The sequence below is a fragment of the Labeo rohita genome, chromosome 9 (genome assembly GCF_022985175.1).
Source record: "Labeo rohita strain BAU-BD-2019 chromosome 9, IGBB_LRoh.1.0, whole genome shotgun sequence".
NCBI classification, from domain to species: Eukaryota; Metazoa; Chordata; class Actinopteri; order Cypriniformes; family Cyprinidae; genus Labeo; species Labeo rohita.
This window is the reverse complement of record NC_066877.1, coordinates 20,538,266-20,557,992: the sequence shown is the minus strand read 5'-3', so window position 1 is coordinate 20,557,992 and position 19,727 is coordinate 20,538,266. Positions and strand designations below refer to the sequence as shown.

The following is a 19,727-nucleotide window of genomic DNA, read 5'->3' as shown; positions in this document are numbered from 1 at the left end:
TGCATGACCCAATTTGGGCCCAACTTTAGCTGTTGGGCAGATGTTCTCACATCTGACTCTAGAATAGTTTGGTATACAGAGGAGTTCATGGTCGACTCAATAACTGTGAGGTACCGAGGTCCTGTGGCTACAAAACAAGCCTAATCTTGTCTAATCTGTCAAACTACTAGCTGTTAATTTAGGAAATGCATAAACACTCATCAGTGCATGAATTCAGCATGACTGTGGGTGCAGAGCAGTTGCATTGCAGCTGCAATATGACAAGTCTTTGACATTGATGCACAAATAAATACATGGTTTACAAGAGTGTTCTCGCTACAGGAAACCAAGTGTTGAAACCAAGCATGTTATAATGAGCGTTACAGGAAACCAAGCGTGTTATGATTTGAATCAATAATGAAAGTAAAAAGTGCATGAACAGTCAGAAAAAATGCAAATCCTTTATTTGCATTTGCTACCATCCAGTATGTTTGCTGCATATTGCCAGTTTTTTTTCCGTTTTTTAAACCTAAAACATTCAACAATGAGACTAGTTCCATTTCAATAAATTTTAATTGTTTGGGGAAATATCTCTCTTCACAGATACAAAGAAAAAGCAATGATACAATAATAAGATGAGTCTAATGAGTGTGAAGGTGTTTGTTATAATAAAAATCTTTATGAATGTATGCAGAAATGCAGTTTCCATCTCCATTCTTACAGATATCATCAGTAATTTTTAGTCATTTTTACACAGCACACTTTATAATAGTTTTCCTGTAACTACAACTCTATTCACATTTATTTGTATAGTTTTGTAGTTAGTAAATGTTTCTTGTGGTAAGTTTGTTTACATATTGTCTTTAATGGTTCTTAGCTCACTCATGCTCCCATTCCATGAGAGCATTTGTTAAGTGTTTGATCACACACAGTCCAGTCTTTTAGAAGATGTGGTTCAAATTGCAATGCTACATGTAAACCTAAAAATGGAAGAAGAATGTGTGTCATTACAATAAAGTTTCGAGAAAAGATTTGAAATTTGCTTATCAAGATCATCCTGAATAGGTGTTTTTTTTTTTTTCAAAAGATTTCCTTGTTTGTCTTTTTTTGTAAATGCACAACTTCCTGTGAGACTACCCACACATATGTAAAAACAAAATTCCCACCTGTTTCCATATATGTTGACTTATGTTGAAGCTGCCGTTCTAAAAAAGAATCCTAAAATTATAGAAACCAAAAGTTATTTATACAGATCATCTATACAACCATCTGCAATACCAGATAGGTTAGGATTAGTTCTCGCTTAAAACTTTAAGTGATTGCTCTTAGATCCAGTCACTCCATAACAAGAGTTTAAGATACATGCTTTAAAAGGAAGGTCAAAACTTATAAACAATTTCACAAATGTGGGTGAATATAATGGTAGAGTAATGCATAAATAAGCAAACAAACAAAACAGTTATAGAAACATGATCTCAGTATACCTTTTCCTTAAGCAGTGTCTTCAGGATAAAGTCCATGATGGGAAGCATGCTTATCAGATGGCCTTTCTTCCATTGTCTGTAGAGATTCAACAGCTCTGCCTTAGCACACCTTTCTTGACACACTGACGACTAAACAAAAAGACAAAAAGTAATGGTTGTAAAAGATCACTTTCATAAGCAAGGGCTTAAAATGACTCTTCATGTAGTATGATCAAGTACTGATTTTTAAATTTTTTTATAATAATTACTGACGTTTGGAAGTGACTTCAAAATATGAATAAACCAGTGAAAATCTTTCTGCGCTTCTGTCAGTTTCTTAATTTGATGTTCTCTGATGTTTAGACATCCCAAACTCCTTCTGAATCGCTCAGCACTGGAAATCTGATGAGATATGAAGGTATAACATTAACTTACTTTTTAACTCATCTTTTTGTTCTATATGCAATAATGTCTGCTCATGGTTCTGGGACCTTTCTGTTTCATCTTTATAATGATGACACAAGTATGAAACACTACAAAAGGATGTTTACCTAATTACAGAAACTCCCTAACTGATTATATTGTTTTCTTCTTATCGTCCCTTACTTCCTGGAAAAATGTTCTAATGAAAGCATATATCTATATGTTTTGTATCTGATTTTCTGGGATGTGTATTTCTGATGCATCTGAGAATCTGTGAAGTGTAGCAGGCACCATTCAAAAGAATGTGGTGGTAACATGGAATATTTCTCCATGGTGCTGTGAGTTCTTTAGAAGCCAATACTGTCAGAGTCAATAGATTCAATAGATTATTTTGCATTTCCTAGTAAAGTTGCAGGTTCACATCTGACCAAAGCCAATTTTACTTGTTTCACAAATCTTTTTTACCTTGTCTAAGTGGTTCCTGTATTTTAACCGCAAACATTCCAGCTCTTCAGACCATTTGACAATAAAATCTCCACATTCATCCAAGCTTAAATCATAAATTACACAGTAAGCTTGGGAATTTCCAAAAACCTGAAAGAGAAAATATGAATCACTCATACAGTTTCTAGGAAGAAGAAAAATGCAGATTATCTCTCGCACAGTCACAGTTTAGGCATGTCAAGACAGAGATAATCTTACATGTCGATGAAAATGTTTGTGGGAATCAGTTTTTATATAAGTAAATATTAGGGCTGGGCAATACGGGCAAAAAAATTATCACCATAATTTTTTTCACATCAGTCGATAATGGTAATTATCACGATAAATGTCAAATCTTTATTTCTTTCAAGTTTAAAGTCAGATTTTTGCTACAAAGTGAAAGTTGTAAAAACCAGACCATTAATTTTCCTTAACAAAATAAATACCTAAATAGAAAAATTATTTTTTTGCATGTTCTAACAAATTATATTGTTTCAAAGAAACGGGTTTGGGTTGTCTCATAATGATAGTGATAATAATAATGATGATGATGATGATACTAATAATAATATCACTTTTTTGTCTCTTAGAAATGCACATTTGATAATAGCTTGAGGATGCAGAAGTAAATTTTTGTTCATTATGAATCAGTAACATCTGTAAAAAAAATTGTAGCAACCTCAGTTTTATATGGTTGCATTCATTCTGCCCTTTTTTTTAAATTAAGCATTGGTCTCCCATAGTAGCAAACATACATTTTAAATCATGCTAAACACAGTTGAAACCACAGATAATGGTGCCTCAATACCATGTTTTTCCAGGCGCGTCCGAGCCGCATCGAGATAATAGCTGTGTCCGAAATCGCTCACTCGTTCACTCATTCACTAATCCCCATAAAGTGAATGGCCGTTGAGTGGACTATATCAGAAGGAGTGAACGAAACGAAGTGAACGGATACGGACGGTGACGTATATCAGGGCTCTCAAGTTTTGGAAAAAGTTTGGAGTGAGATTACTATTAGGGGAGGAGCCTATGTGCAGTAGCAGCCCCTCTGCCCCACGCAATTCTTTTAAGTTTTTGCTAGAAGAATTTTATCTATTGTTCAAAATTAACCAGCACAAAATAGAAATTATAATAACTGGTAAAGCTGATAAAAGTCAAATTCATACAACCCTCCCAACAATGCTGATACGTTTGAATTTTTGAAATATATAAAACAATTTATTTTATAAATTTGTCTTTTATCAGATTTACCCAGGGTGCGATTTGTGAAAAAAGCAGAGGGGGAATTGCCTTTAAAAACTTTTTCTTTCTACATAGGCAGAGACTGAACCAACTCCAATAAAGCTATAGCCTAACTAAGTAACCTAATGTTAGTGTAATCTGTTAACAACGCATGTTATATACCTGTCTTTTTAGGCAAGTACCAGATAATGAGTGTCATGTCATGAAATGTTCTTAAAATGTTCATTTTAGCATGCAGCTGCAAATGACATCACTGTGACGTCTACTCGAAATGGGTCTATATGCCAATAGTCGAAGAGCACCCTCAGGCGACGGTTAATTTTACAGAATGAAACCGCTACCAATGAACAATTTTAAATATCCACTATGTTATCATCATTTTTTGTAAATTAACAAATATGCCACCTCAGTAAATCAGTAAAATATTAAATTGAGTTAATGCCTATTTAATATATTTTGATATAAATAATGCATGAAATAGACATTAAAGCAGAAATAATAAAGATGTAAACGGCATCTCTCATTCAAACTCGTTTGCTCCCGCTCTCTCTTCCAGCTCGTCGGTTCTCTGCATTGGATTGTGGGATATAGTGCTTCAGCGAGCGTACATCGGTTGTACACTCGAAATCAGAATGCATTGTGGGTAAAAAGTAGTGAACCAATGTAGGGAAAGAAGTCGTTCACTCAGAATTCGGACTACAAAATGGCTGACACCCGATATAGTGCACTATATAGTGGATAGGGAGCGGTTTTGGACACACTTTGGACAGCTGATAAATGCATCTCTTGTGAGCTCGCGCAGCGCAGCAGTTTGAACTCTGGTCGGAGCAGATAAGCGGTCCGTGTGGTGCGATTCAAATGAGTCGCGCTGTTTCGTTCCGCTTTTGGCATTTAAAAATTATATCGAACATTTATCGAATTCTTCATATCGTTTTATCAAGGAAAATTATATTGCAATAATTATTGTTATCGAATTATTGCCCAGCCCTAGTAAATATATAATATTGACCCATTGACCTCTCTTCTGTGACTGTACAAATTTAACTTGTTAACTCTTTCATATGTCTAAAATAAAACTTACAGTTTTAAACTTCATCTAGCTTAGCTGTGATTCTATCCAACTGGATTGCCAGGTTTCTTATAATGTGTTTGGAAGCATCCAAGGTGAGGTTTTGTTTCTGTGTGGATGCAAAAACATAGACACAACTTATTACCTGACAGGCCTTCCCATGACCTTCATGACAAAGCAGAGTGAATTTGTAGACTAGTTTAGAAAATAGTGATAGCTGTACCTGTAAAATGCTCTCCTTTGATCCTAATGTAACCCTTATCCTTTCAATCTGTTGAAAGTGACAAATACAATATAATGGTACAAATATCTAAATAAATAAATAAAATAATACAATCTAAATAAAAATAAATACAATATCTGATGGGATATTTAAGCCTGTCATGGATTTAAATACGATTTTAAAAATGGGCAATAGTTTAAATATTGTACATACGTTGTACATGTATTTTGTTAATCAATATACTAGTTTAAAATTATTTTAATACCAAATCCCTATCCTTCGCCAACTCCATCCCATTGTATTATAAGCATTTTAAAGTCCTTGTAAACCGGAGGTTGCGACGACTTCACAATGGTAGTGAAATTAAATATTGAATGAGAGAAATTAAATATTGAATGAGAAGGTAAAACAAAATGTCCCATTTTGTGCAATCTTATTAGGTCCAGTTTAAGTAAATAGAGAAAGTTATTACAACCTTCGTCTTCTCATTATTTTTTTCAGATTTTTAAAAGTTTTGGTATATAAACGAAAGAATCTGATGAATCGATTATAAAATATTCATATTTATCCAATCTTTTATCACATTACAATCCATCACACTCTTTAAAATCACAAAAAAGGACTTTTGATCCTAACAAAGATATCAAAGTCTAATAGAGCAGGGAGAGTTATTTTGCATTTAGCTTCTAAACTCTGGAATAGTCTTACTAAAATGTTTAGGACTTAAACACACTCTCTCTGTTTAAATCTACTTATCTAAATCTAATTCTTATACTTCTAGCTAAAGAGAAAACTGAGCACAGTGTGTGAAGATGATGAGATCTCTTCAAAAACTTTAAGGGAGACCACTGTGAGAGTGTTTTTGTCTCAGGAGATAAGTTTGAGAAGCAGGAGACTCAAGCAAAATACTTAAAGCAAACTTGTTTATGTCTAGAAGAAGTATTTTAGATGTTAAAGAGATCTCACTTTAGATTTTTCCTTCCTCTGGAAAGTCCCCATGTATGTTAAAGTAACCCCATTTACATGCATGCAAAAAAAAATTTCTTTTTTAAGCTAAAGAAAAAAGTAAGAAAAACATAAACATCTTGCACTTATATAAGTCATTTCTAGTGTGTTTAGAAACTGTGCTATATACAATGCTGAAATCTATAGTGCTAATGAAATTATAGTTTTAGTATTTAGTAAACGTTTACTGTTACCCCTTAGTGTCTTGAGCTTAGAATAAATGAGAAAGTAAATGTTTCATTATGAAAACTATGAATGAGAAAGTAAACGTTTCATTATGAAAACTTACAATTTTAGAAGACAGTTTTGGTTCTGTGAATGGTTCGGATGTACAATCATATTCATCTTGTCCTTAAAAGAAGTCAGTCACAAACTGTAGCATCAATATCTACTGCAAAAGCAGCTTAAAACAAATCAGCGACACATATCCCCGTCACTGCTTCAACATTATGACTTAAATAATAATTATTGTTTATATGCTTTATTGATTTACCTTTCTTGGGTGAATCCTGCAGGTTTCAACAGTGAGTTCTAGAATTACATCAGATAATTTGGTTTATTAGTTAATAAACATATGTTTTGTGAACTCTAGCAGTCAAAGATTACATTACAGTGATGCTTATCTCCATTTTACAAATCAGTAGAGAACATGAGTCATTGGAATTATGACACATTTGGAATTTTAATACATGCCCTCATGTTCATAAAATAAATCTTCCCAAATGATTGCAGTTATATTTTTCATAACACTTTCTATGTGTGCTAAGGAGAAAATGCTTATATTAATTCTTTCTGTGTAATGTTTGCAGTGAAATGTTAAATGTCAAATGCCAAATTATACTGTAACAGTAATTGCAGTTTTCTTTTAATACTATTCTTTTTGTAGTCAAGACTTCCCTCTTCCTGGTTCCTTGTAGGGGGAGACCGATGATTAAACACATCATGATATCATAAGTGTAGCACCTCTTCCTGGTGTCACATGACCATTTCTTGATATTCTTGACATAACAATATATTTTACAGTCAAACACTAATTCCATATTAAGACAAGTAAACTTAGGAGTAAAATTTTCATTTTTAATGATAATCTCATATCTTGTGAACAGTGGGAAGAGTTTTTGTAATTTAAGATAATGTAAAGCATTGCAGAAGCTGAAATACAACGTCTTTATTGCACTGTTAGACATTTCTGTAATTTCTATAGTTATTAACTGTAATCCCCCAGTATAATACGGCAAATTCCCTTTGCAGTAAATAACTGTAATAACCATTGCATCTTGGGAATTTTCTGTGACGTCAGACCCTACATAAAGGGACATAGTTTTTAAAATTGCTGTATACTACTGTATTTGCTATAACGGCCTCTTTGGCGGCATTCTATTGAGGTTGTTTTATTTTCTTCATTTATTATATTTGGATTGACACAATTTGCCCTACACCGTGTCTACAACGCCACAATAGCTTGGGACAGACTACACTGAATGTGTTACACTGCTTGTAATGATTCATGAATGAAACAGTACAGTTTGCAACTAAATTAAGTACAGTTTGCTACTGTAAATCTTAATTATAGTAACTTACTGGCAACAAATGTCTAACAGTGTGGGTATACTTGCATAGGCTACGTAGACAGCAGACCTGTACTATGAATTGACTCCTAAAACATGGTAAAACACATAAACTGTAGAGATTTACACCTTTACAACTGCTTTAGTGAATAAAAGGAATAACACAACAGTGTATACACTTGAAATAGAAGTAAAATTTGAAATGACTTAATTTACTACATATATAAATTGCTTAAAATACAATATCAGGAGATGATTGCACTGATTTAAATGTCAGGCACAAGTACACACACATTAAACATTAATCACACACAGTTTATATTTTTACAGTTATTTATATTGCAGTTGTTATTTTGAGATTTGATAGCAAAAGACAAACCTAAAACATATTTTTATGCTCTGCTCTGCACATTTTGCACACACAACCAGGATTGAGAACCACTGAATTACAGTATAGTTAAAACAAATAAGAATCATGAGGTATGTATTATGATATATATTGGGAAATTCATTTTATGATGAAATTACCATTGCTTTGTCTGTCTCAACAGTGCCAAACATTGGGTAAATGTTTTCCTTTCCAGTACACTCTATGTTAAAGGTGTAGATATGTCTCCTTTTCTCTGCATCATAGAAGGAGACATGACCCTCTTCTAAGTCCAGATAAACTCCAATTTTAGATGGTTTTGGCAGGTTGAGTTTCGTCACTGGTTCAGTCAAAGCCATCAAAGTTCCCAGTTGCAGCCGCAGATTCCAGTATCCTGCTTTTGTGTTCATGGTGACAAAGCCATGTCGAGAGGCAGATTCCTTCACAACTCCCACCCGCCACTCAGGATCCAGGATTACAGCAGCTTCAAGAACAAAAGAAAAAAGTATGGATGTTTAATAATAGTGTTTGAAACCTTTAACCTGTATAGAACATTTACATTTATATCCATTTATTATACAAAAAAAAGTTATATCAGATGAGCTGTACCTTTTGATTGTGTAATCCAATTCCAAACTGCAAAAATGAAAGTAACATTGAATAAAACCTGATAGGAAACTTATGCCAGATTTAGTCAAATTATACAAACATCCATAATCATGAAACCATGATTTAATGAAATGGCACAATACCTGAGTTAGGAATATGTAATCCAACTACAGGTAAAACAGAAAAGGCCAGAAGAAATGTTCTCAACATTTTACAAGTAAATGCAAACTTTATACCTCAGTCAGGTGCATATATCAACAGCTTATTGCATTGAAACCTCACCTGAATCTTTTGACCTCAGTTTATTCTTCACCCACTGTCTGGGGGATGCATTCTATAATTAAGAAGATAAATATTTTATTGAAACAACCAAAATACAATCTTCTGAAAATACAAATCTCCTTTATAAACATCTGCAAGATTTTAAATCGGGTTAATAAACCCATATAGAGGTTAATACTGAAAAGTGCCCGGAAGCTGTGAAGATTCTGGTTGATATGTCAATTCTAAATCAAAATAAAAGGTATTTCTCTGAGTAAATCTAATAAAAAATTAGCTGAATAAATGTATTCTTTATTGTATTTTTTAAAGATGAAAACATGGGTTTAGAAGACACTGGACCACTCTGCCAATTATATCCATTAATTATTTTATATGAATATTTTTTTTCCATTATTTGATCAGCTTTTATATAATTTACCTCAGAGCTTTCTGACTGCAGTACAGTCCACATCATCCAGTCCATTACTGGAAGTATGCTGGATTCCCGGTTTTTCCACTGTTTGTGAAGATCCTTCATTGTTTCTTCAAATTCACCCTTTAGACATACTGAGTTCTAGTCAAAATAAAAACATATTTATGAGATCTTTGACATTTTTTAAATACTTCATATCTGATTTAATCTTCTAAGTGACAGGAGTATGTCTTCATCTGATCTCTGTAAACATAACCAAAATACCTGTTTCATTTGTTTTAGTTTCCAAGACCAATCAGACAATATTTTTTTAGCTTTCCTTAGTTTAATTTCACTGTCAGTCTCTGAAAGGGTTGCTGGTTTCTGTGGTAAACAAAGAAAAAAGCTGAAAGCAGCAATAAAGTGGCCAAACATCACAGAGACAAATTGAAGAGCTAAGAAGCCGTTTTTAATTAGTTTAATTTGTTGATAGAGCATTTTACCACAAATTTAAAATTAGCTGACACAGGAACATTTGGTACCGTTCAATTCAGGCCAAACTGTCAATAGGTCAATAGGCAGATTCAATAGGTGCTTGGCCCCTAAAAAGTAAACAGATACTTGGTGATTTGGGAAAATGACATTTTGAATCAACAAGTATAATTCACAGTTCTCTTAATTTATAATGTTCCCCCACTTTTCACAAAAATAAATAAAGTAGCTTGCACAAAAAAAAAAAAAAAAAAAAACTGAACCAACCTCTTCTTCCTCTTTTTGTTTCATTTGCAATTGCTTGAGCTCTTCAGCCCACTGCAAAATATAATACTGCTGTTCTTCCTTGGTGCCTTTATTTTTCAACTTTCCTGACATCAGGGGGCATTTCTTGAACTGTTGGCATCACAGGTTTAGAAGAAGAAGAAGAATGCAAATAATTTTATTATCTGTTAAACTTACACAATTAAACTTGCAATAATGTCAAGCATTTACCTGTACCACTCTGTCCAGTTCAGCAGACAGTTCTCTGATGAGGTGCTTTGACTCATGAAGAGTTAATTTGTCCTTCTGGTCAGTACTTTTGCAGGCACACTTTTTGAAACCCTGCCACATTTTTGAGAAAATTTTTACAATATATATGTTGTGCATAGTTACTCAATATCATTAATAATACTGTACACATATTATATATTGCATTTATGTTTTTACCTGTCGACAGGCTTTCCCAAATGTTTTAAATATTTCAACAAAGTCCTGTAAGAAAAGGGAATTTCAAAAAATAGATTTCACTTCTTCAAAAATGTACTGAAACTAACGAGTGAGAAATACATTGCCCCACACAATCCATATTTTAATAATTATAAATAAATAACGACCTGTCTGTAGAATAGTTAACCATTTTTTAGCCATTAATATTATTTGCCTACATTACCTGCTGTGGCTCACCCCGTAGATTTGGCTTGATAAATGGGTAAGAAACAGTAACTCCTACGTTCTTTACGTGTGGCCCCTGGAGACTACGTGCACTTAAGGCAATGTTTTGGTCTTCTGCAACAGTAATTGAGAGTTTCCGTGAATTTAGCAGCTGCTCAACATACAAAAACTGAAACAGATCTGTTGACGCAGTTGAAAATATTTGCCACACACAAATATCTGTCATGCTAAGGAACTTGCAAAATCACTAAGAAATACAGATTTTTATTTCATTCGATAATGTAAGATGTGAAAGTAAAAAAAAGTTTTGTACCAGCTGCTGCAAATGCCATATTCGTTGTAAACAATAATCCAGTAAGAGCGCTTGTGTTCTACACACCCTTGAATGTCATTATACTACTTGAATGTCAGCCTACTTTGGCTGTGACGGTGTCGGAACATTCCTCTATTCCTCTCTGGAATCAAACGTAAATAAATCATGACCGTAGCTGTATCTGCCTGTTATATCGATCTTGTGTTTTATTGACAAATGGTTAGGTTTACGGGCAGTGGGTGGCTTACGTGGTTGTAAATGTGTAAATACTGTAATGTAAATAAAATTGTTGTGACTGTTTACATTGAAAAATCACACCCCAACATATATGCAATAATGGAAACATTATTACCCAATATATAATTTAATCATGACGATAAAATTCCCAGTGCCTTTTGTGTCAGCATTCTGATGCCAAGGGTTTCTTATTTAAAGCAATAAAGGACCCTGCACGTCGAAAAATTACGCTAAAGTGGTACCCTGTGTGTCAAAAAGTGACGCCAAAGGGTTCTGACCAGGCGTCAAAATTAGACATTAGACATGTTAGACATGCATGACTGGAAAAACATCAAATCATGTTGAATAAAAATTAATAATGAATAAAATTATAAAGCAAATAAAACTATCTGCACCACTAGCAAAATGAAAGTGAAAACTGAAGCAGGAAATGTTATTTAGAACGTTATCAAGGATCTAATCTGCAGAACATAATGTCACAAATGCAAAGCAGAAATGGAGGCTTACCCAAAGCAGGCTCCATAAAGACATACCCACAGCAAAAAGGCAGACACAGACAAACATAACTTTTAAGGAAAGCAAGCATTTGATGCTCAGTGTGTGACACATTTTCAACACAGTGAAATTTAAGAGCAAAAAAATAAATAAATCCCAAACTAATGCAGCCTTAAACTAATCTACAGTTTGCCTACATTACAGGAAAATATCAAATGTGTATGTTACTGTAGGACAACATCCTTCTATTACAGCAAAATTCACCTTTGAGACGCAAAAGAAACCAATCATTGCTTTGGTCAGCATATTCATTTTGTTCCCATTTTTTGTTGTTGCTATTTCTGTATGGTAATTTATGTCTTGCTCAGTGTTGGTTTTATATTTTCAAAAGCATTTACATGATTTTACGAATTATTGTTTTAAGACTGTCATCAAACTTTTAAAAAGCATGTTAATGTACTATGTGTGTTATCCACTCAACACAAAAAAACAACCGTAACAGAAATATAATTTATGGTGTATTAAGAGAACCCGAAACCTGTTCTTGTGATGTTAATGTTATACCTCCCAAATTAACAATGAATTTTCAACATGCTAAAGACCGTATTATTGATTATTAACTGATGTTAAGGTGCTGTAACTGTTAAATGTGAAAAGAGGATAAACATTTATATAATCTTCAATATTTACAATATCTTTTTGTATACTATGTGTACACACACACACATATATATATATATATATATATATATATATATACATATATATACACAGTCATGTAAAAAAGTTAGGACACCCTACTAAATTCCATGTTTTTCTGTATTAGGACTAGGGCTGCAACGATTAATCGCACGATGTCGTGAGGCGCGTTTAGTCAATGAAGCCGGTACTTTGATTAGTAGTAAAGCTCCATCAGGTGCGTTCAGCTGGAGCGGCAAGTAATACACAGAGCCGTAAAGCACTGACAAGCTACGCCAAATCGCGCGCAAAATCGAATCCGATTTTGAGCGCGATTTTGGCGTAGCTTGTCAGTGATGTATTACTTGCCGCTCCAGCTGAACGCACGTGATGGAGCTTTACTACTAATCAAAGTACCGGCTTCATTGACTAAACGCGCCTCATGACAGTGTGCGATTAATCGTTGCAGCCCTAATTAGGACGTAATAAAAATTATATTAAACCTTAGATGAACAACATCACAAACAGCACACCGTGTCATTATTTATTTAGCAAAAATAACGTTAGGACAAAGTTAGGACACCCAATAATTCAATTGCTTGTAGATCCACATTGTGAAAAACAATTTGTTGAGTCAACTTAAAATAATTTGTAACCTGGCTGCCTTAAAAGTGACAACTTAGATATTTGGGTTGAATTAACTTAAAATTTTAAAACAGCTGGGTTATTTACCCATCTGTTAAGTTTAGCAAACACAAATATCTAAGTTGTTACTTAGTACAACTTAACATTTCAAGTTGAATAAACTTATTTTAGTTGACTGAACTTAAAATTTTAAGGCAGCAGGGTAACAAATTATTTTAAGCTGACTCAACAAATTGTGTTTTTTATTTTTTATTAATTTAATTTTTAATTTTTATTTTTTTAGTAGCAATGACTTGAAGTAATCATTTTCTGTATGACTTTATCAGTCTCTCACATCTTTCTGAAGGAATTTAGGCCCACTCCTCTTAACAATGTTCTCCAGTTTATTAAGTTTTGTGGGCATTTGTTTATGCACAGCTCTCGCTAAAGCATTTCAGTCAGGATGAGGTACAGACTTTGACTGGGCTATTGCAACGTCTTGATTATTTTCTTTTCGGACGTTCTGTTGTAGATTTGCTGATGTGCTTGGGAACATTGTCTGCATGACCCAATTTTTCCTAACTTTAGCTGTCAGATGGATTTCCTCACATTAGACTCCAGAAAACTTTGATGTACGTAGGAGTTCATGGTCAACTCAATGACTGTGAAGTGCCCAGGTCCTGTGGCTACAAAACAAGCCCCAGATCATCAGCCCTCCACCAGCATGTGTGACTTTTAGTATGAGGTGTTTTGTCCTGATATGCAAATGAACCAAACGAATATGCTGATATATCTACTCTGGTCTCGTCTCTTCAATGGACATTGTTCTAGATGTCTTATGGTTTGTCCAGATGCAATTTTGCAAACCTAAACCATGGTGCCATGTTTTTTTTTAGATATAAGAGGCTTTCTTCTAGCAAGCCTTCCAAACATACTATACTTGGGTTGTCTGCCATTTCTCTGAGAGTTACACGGTCTGATCTTGAGGTGAATTTGCTGGGACGTCCACTCCTGGGGGGATTAGGTTTGGGAATCGATTCAGATTCCAGAATCGGATACTTAAGGTCAGGAATCGGATACTTCTTGTGAGATTAAAATTTTGTTTCCGCCTATCAATTCCTATACTAGTGTGATTTGAACATTCAAATCTGCGTTCATGCTGTCGCTGACCTAAAGAGAGCCACTATCATGTAGGCTATATGAATGATGTATATGAACAGTTTCACAGTCTTTTCAACTACAGTTCATTATTTCTGAGTTACAAACTTTCAAATAATCACAGAAGTACTGGGATAAAAGTTCATAGTCCAGATATAAACTCTGATATGTATGGTAGAGATCAAAACAGAGTAAATCGTCCTTTTGAAAGATAATTTGGCATTCCAAATAATGTTAAAGCGGTCACCGGATGGCCATTTTCCACAAGTTGATATGATTCTTTAGGGTCTTAATGAGAAGTCTATAACATGCTTTGGTTAAAATTTCTCAGTGGTAGTGTAAATAACACCTTTTTTACCTTGCCAAAATCAGCTCTGCAAAAATCATCCTGTTCTGGTCGAGGTTGCTTTAAATGTTAATGGGCTCTGCTCGCCCCGCCCCTCTCTCTGTGGAGTGACGAGCCTGTTTACTTTAGATGCATTTAGCCGCGTTTAGCCACTAAACTTGCTAACTAGCATGTTATTAGGAAAGGCAAAAGATTCATAAAAAAACCCTTATACTCACTTCTGCTGTAAGTGAAGCTGGATCACGAATGATTTGCACGAACATAGACGGATATATGTAGATCGGGAGGCGCATTCCCTACACAAACGTAATCCACTGCATCTTCAGCAGCTCAGATGTCGGGAGTAAATAACGACCACTATGTTCATTATTACATCCAGCAACACCTCAATCGCTAAATTGGAGATATTCTTGTCTAATTTACATCCCTGTTACAGCTGATTTAGGCGGGTCTGAGGTAAGACGCTCATGTCAATCAACTATCGTGGGAGTGGCCTCTTTCGATGTGGTGCCACATCTGATAATGGCTCGATTTGAAAAGGGGGATATTATTTTTACAGATTAATTAAAACCACTGCATTGATTTTTATCATTATAGGGTAGATGCGTACATATGGATTTTTATCATTATAGGGTAGATGTGTACATACACTGGCAACACACATTAATGTTCAAACAACATGTAAAAGTGAACTTTGCATCCGATGACCCCTTTAAAGATTTATCGATTATGTCGTTATGCCAGTAGGAGGCGAAAGGGGGCTGTAAATAATGTGTTCGTCTTTGATCATTCATTCAAAAACACTGATTCATCCAGTAATTAACCAATTAAAACTTGAGTGATTCACTGAATCATTCACTCAATAAATTAGGCCTACATGTGATTTTGTTTAGTTACGTAATGTTTTTTTCCTCAGAATCGTAAGAGAACCACAACTTCCATTTTTAAAAAACAACAGCATCCACCCAATTCATAAAGAATCGCGCAGCTCTATTTTGCAAACAGCTCTTAATTGAATCTTGTACACTGTACACTGTAAAAAATGAAAAACACAATTTGTTGAGTCAGCTTAAAATAATTTGTTACCCGCTGCCTTAAAATTTTAAGTTCAGTCAACTACAATAAGTTTAGTCAACTTGAAATGTTAAGTTGTACTAAGTAACAACTTAGATATTTGTGTTTGCTAAACTTAACAGATGGGTAAGTAACCCAGCTGCCTTAAAATTTTAAGTTGATTCAACTCAAATATCTAAGTTGTCACTTAGTATAATTTAACATTTCAAGTTGAATAAACTTTTTTTGAGTTGACTAAACTTAAAATTTTAAGGCAGCCAGGTTACAAATTATTTTAAGTTGACTCAGCAAATTGTTTTTTACAGTGTAGCCTGTTGATTTTTGTTCATGGTATTCAGCTGCAACTAAATGTTTAGCAAAATAGTAACAGAATAAATATGCTTGATATCATCTTTTATTTACACATTGGAATCGAAACTGGGAATCAAAACTGGGAATTGGGTAAAAGGCACCCTTGCTGTTGGGGCTAAAAGGCACAATAATTAACATGATAATTAATAGATGGCTGACTTTTCCATTTGTTGACATGGTAAATCATATATTCATCGTATATTATGTTGGGTGTCCATCTTAGAGATAATCACCAAGTTTAGAATGAAATCATATTTAAAATCATATTTAAAAACATGCTTTTAATCATAAAATATAATTTGTTGTTATTAAATTACTATGGGATCTCCTTCAATGCTTTCAGAATCTTTACATATTAAAATGGTTTTGTTTCTGTATTTTAAAATATATGTTTTATATTAACATATTTTAACAACAGTATATTTATTGAACAAAAATGAATTATTTTGTTAATATGCAGAAATGCATTGTAAACTCTGAATTTTAAAACTTACAGTCAGTGAAATAACAGAGGCTTGTTTTGTTATATGGTATACAGTATTTGAATCGATTTATTCTATTAATATTAGATGTATGCATAATTACATATATAAATAACTATATATTTATATATTTACTTTCAATAATTTTGCATATTCTGCCCAAAAATAAAATAAACATTGCAGCTACAAATAATTTACATTCACATATACTAAACACTAATCCTGTACGTGAAGTAAGGATCATGAGGTATGTATTAAACTGAAATACATTTTATGATGAAATCATCAACGCTCTGTCTGTCTCAACAGTGCCAAACATTGGGTAAATGTTTTCCTTTCCAGTACACTCTGTGTTAAAGGTGTAGATATGTCTCCTTTTCTCTGCATCATAGAAGGACACATGGCCCTCTTCTAAGTTCAGATAAACTCCAATTTTAGATGGTTTTAGCAGGTTGAGTTTCGTCACTGGTTCAGTCAAAGCCATCAAAGTTCCTAGTTGCAGGCGCAGATTCCAGTATCCTGCTTTTGTGTTCATTGTAACATAGCCATTCCGAAGAGCAGATTCCTTCACAACTCCCACTCGCCATTCATGTTTCTTCCTCACATCTACCTCCCAGTAATGATGACCTGTGTTATAACCCTCTTTAGCTTGGACACAAGTCCAGCCATCAAATTTAGATCGCTTTATTTGGAACTCTTTCCAGGATTCATGACCATATTTTTTTGCTCTCAAATATTTTCCATCTTCAGAGACTAGGAGATCTGGATTGGCTGTGTTTGGGTCCAGAACTACATCCGCTTCAAGAACAAAGACAAAAGGAATTTATAGAATATTTACATATGTCTCTTGATTATAAAAGTTATATCAGTTGAGCTTTACCTGTTGATCTTGTTATCCAATTCCAAACTGCAAAAATGAAAGTAACATTTAATTAAGCCTGAATTAAATATTTATTTTCTATTTTACCAAAAAATTAAAAGACAATTAAAAGTGAAGCCATAATTTAATGAAGGACAGCGAGTCCCAGAAAATACCTGGGTTAGGAATGCATAATCCAACTACAGAAGAGAAGAAAAGACAACAACAACAAAAAAAAAAAACGATTTGACATAACCCTTTACACATATATTGAATGCAGTTTCTATAATCATTCTCTGGGACATGTATTCTGCATGTAAATTCTCTGCGGGAAAGACCAAAGCAATCTTCACCTGTGTTTTTGGATCTCTGCTTACTCTTCACCCACTGTCTGGGGACTGAATCCTTACATTCAAAAGAGAAACATTTTATTTTCCATTATTTGTGATTGTGATGGGAACAAAATATCAAAAATGAAAACTTGATCCTGTTGCAAAATACAAAAAATTATTTGTGAGGGTATCTTTAGCCCTGTCTTAGAATAAAGGCTTTTTACCTTACTTTACTTTTCATTTTTGTTTACAGTATTGGTTGAAATAATTTAGATCATATGTTCAGTTAGAAAAGAAACAATGATTGAAAAGCAATGGACTACTGTCTCAGTTATATTCTTTATATGATCAAAATTTCTGTCCTTCACCTCAGAGCTTTTTGACTGTAGTACTGTCCACATCATGCAGTCCATTACTGGAAGTATGCTGGACTCTCCCTGCTTCCACTCTTTGTGGAGATCCCTCAATGTTTCTTCCCATTCCCCATTTGGACGTACTGAGTTCTAGTCAAAGAGAGAATGAAACCTAAGATATCGGATTTAATCCTGTGCGTGACAGGAACATGCCTTATCCTGCTGATCTTTGTAAACATGCAAGCACAAACCTGTTTCATGTCTTTCAATTGCCAGAACAACTCAGACAAGATTTTTTTGGCTTTTGTCAATTGAATTTCTTTTGACAACTGCTCAGAAGTCGTCTGCTGTTTCTACAGTAAACAAAAGTCAAGAAACAAAAGAGAAAGCACTATTGACGATTGTTGTGAAATGACATTGATTAGGGTTAGGTCTAATTCAGAATTTTCCCAATACCACCATGTTTTAACTTGTGTTGTTGTGTTGTGTGTGTGGTATCTGGTTAGGACACGTTATCACAAAAATCTCTGTAAAACTCATAACATAAGTGAATCCAAACCTCTTCCTGGTCTGTTTGTTTTGTCTGTATGTTTTCGACATCTTCAGCCCATTGCAAAATATAATATTGCTGTTCTTCTTCCTGTTCTTCTGTAGTCCCTTTATTTTTAAGCTTTTGTGACACTAATATCTTTGACTGTGGACATAATGCAGATCATTTGAAACTTCAGTTTAACTCAGAAAAGACACAGATTAAATTAATCAAATTAAACTCAATAATATCGCAAAACATGTTTACCTGTACAACTCTGTCTAGTTCAGCAGCCAGTTCTCTGATTATGTACTTTGACTCATCAAGACGTAAGTCATCATTCTGCTGAACACCTCTGATCCACTAAAAGAAGATTTTATTATAGAGATATATTAATCTTATTAATAATTAATAATATTAATAATGTATAGTAAATATTATTACCAATACTTTATATGCATGTTTACCTGGTGAAAGACATTCCCAGCATACTTTATTATTTTAACAATGTTCTACGAAGAAAGATAAAGAAAGCAAATAAACAAACAAACAAACCTACTACATGATGAATACTAAGCAGCAATACAGTGTCAAACAATGCTTATTCTGCAAACTTATGCTTATTTATGCTATTTTTTTAGCATAACGAGTGAACTTTCAAGATGTCTGATGTCATCACATTACCCGCTGTGGATCAGCCTTCAGATCTGGCTTAATAAATGGGTATGATACAGCTACGCTTACATCCCTCTTTGTGTGTGGACCCTGGAGACTACCTTCACTTAAGGTAATTAGAGTACCTTGATTTTCTGCAACAGTGATAAATATTTTTGTGAATTTAGCAGATGCACATATAGTCTACAAAAATTTAAACAGAACTATTATAATAATGGCACAGTGGTGAAAGATTCAAGTTGCATGAACACATTAATAAGGTTGAAGTCATTTGGAGCACTACTTCAAATTCCTGCCAAACAATAATACATTTAAGAACATTGTAAATAAACAATGTTGTGAAAGCAGGTAGATTTTTTTTATTATTATTATTGTTTATTTGAAGAAATTAAAAATACATACCTGCTGCAAATGCCATTTTTATGTACACTGTAATCCAATAAAAACTCTTGTGTTGTACACATTCTTGACTGTCACTGCAGTCAAAAGAAGCGGAACTGTTGTTCTGTAGACTAGATATATATATCGGGACACCGCCTTGTTAAAGTGAAACTGCTACTGGTATTTGTTGGCTGTATATCTTGCAAAGCTCAGCCACCACTTTTCAGTATCTGTTACATGCTTCAGCATTCTGTTATTATCATGTACTTTCTATGCTACTGGTAGTTAAAATGTTGGCGTTATTG

At 33.9% G+C, this 19,727-nt stretch overlaps 3 protein-coding genes across 4 annotated transcripts in view; all 3 read right to left on the bottom strand.

The window, feature by feature from the left end:
* The window catches only part of LOC127170848 (uncharacterized), a 61,049-nt gene extending 55,165 nt beyond the window's left edge, over positions 1–5,884 (bottom strand). The window contains exons 1-7 of the mRNA XM_051119127.1: positions 5,852–5,884; positions 4,886–4,933; positions 4,685–4,771; positions 2,331–2,459; positions 1,716–1,844; positions 1,464–1,592; positions 1,146–1,197 (exon numbers count right to left, since the gene is read on the bottom strand). Of these exons, the coding sequence (XP_050975084.1) occupies positions 1,146–1,197; positions 1,464–1,592; positions 1,716–1,844; positions 2,331–2,459; positions 4,685–4,771; positions 4,886–4,933; positions 5,852–5,884 (607 nt within the window). The remainder of the gene's footprint in view (positions 1–1,145; positions 1,198–1,463; positions 1,593–1,715; positions 1,845–2,330; positions 2,460–4,684; positions 4,772–4,885; positions 4,934–5,851) is intronic.
* A 1,389-nt stretch (positions 5,885–7,273) lies between these two features.
* On the bottom strand, positions 7,274–10,919 carry LOC127170847 (E3 ubiquitin-protein ligase TRIM7-like). Its single transcript, XM_051119126.1, has 12 exons — positions 10,849–10,919; positions 10,534–10,649; positions 10,311–10,355; positions 10,095–10,205; positions 9,867–9,995; positions 9,695–9,709; positions 9,393–9,590; positions 9,135–9,269; positions 8,717–8,768; positions 8,578–8,601; positions 8,435–8,461; positions 7,274–8,309 (listed from the first exon to the last, which is right to left on the bottom strand). Exons 1-12 carry the CDS (start codon positions 10,865–10,867, stop codon positions 7,972–7,974), a joined length of 1,209 nt encoding a protein of 402 aa, XP_050975083.1. The 5' UTR covers positions 10,868–10,919; the 3' UTR covers positions 7,274–7,971.
* A 4,943-nt stretch (positions 10,920–15,862) lies between these two features.
* Positions 15,863–19,552, bottom strand: si:dkey-18p12.4 (SPRY_PRY_C-I_1 domain-containing protein). Of its 2 annotated transcripts, XM_051118530.1 has the most exons (11): positions 19,444–19,552; positions 19,051–19,175; positions 18,834–18,878; positions 18,634–18,729; positions 18,397–18,531; positions 18,089–18,190; positions 17,853–17,987; positions 17,506–17,557; positions 17,329–17,352; positions 17,174–17,200; positions 15,864–17,091 (listed from the first exon to the last, which is right to left on the bottom strand). In XM_051118530.1, exons 1-11 carry the CDS (start codon positions 19,457–19,459, stop codon positions 16,565–16,567), a joined length of 1,284 nt encoding a protein of 427 aa, XP_050974487.1. In that variant the 5' UTR covers positions 19,460–19,552; the 3' UTR covers positions 15,864–16,564. The 2 variants fall into 2 exon arrangements, with proteins under 2 accessions (XP_050974486.1, XP_050974487.1); XM_051118529.1 differs by having other exon boundaries at positions 15,863–17,091; positions 17,329–17,557.
* Positions 19,553–19,727: the final 175 nt, after the last annotated feature.

Bases quoted from the DNA above. Each gene is read 5' to 3' on its own strand.
- si:dkey-18p12.4 (XM_051118529.1), bottom strand. The intron at 18,191-18,396 runs GTTTGGATTCAC...TGTTTACTGTAG, and splicing joins AACAAACAGACCAGGAAGAG to AAACAGCAGACGACTTCTGA. The intron at 17,558-17,852 runs GTGAAGGACAGA...TTTGAATGTAAG, and splicing joins TACAGTCAAAAAGCTCTGAG to GATTCAGTCCCCAGACAGTG.
- LOC127170847 (XM_051119126.1), bottom strand. The intron at 9,996-10,094 runs GTAAATGCTTGA...TGATGCCAACAG, and splicing joins AACTGGACAGAGTGGTACAG to TTCAAGAAATGCCCCCTGAT. The intron at 8,769-9,134 runs GTAAATTATATA...TCTTAATTATAG, and splicing joins TGCAGTCAGAAAGCTCTGAG to AATGCATCCCCCAGACAGTG.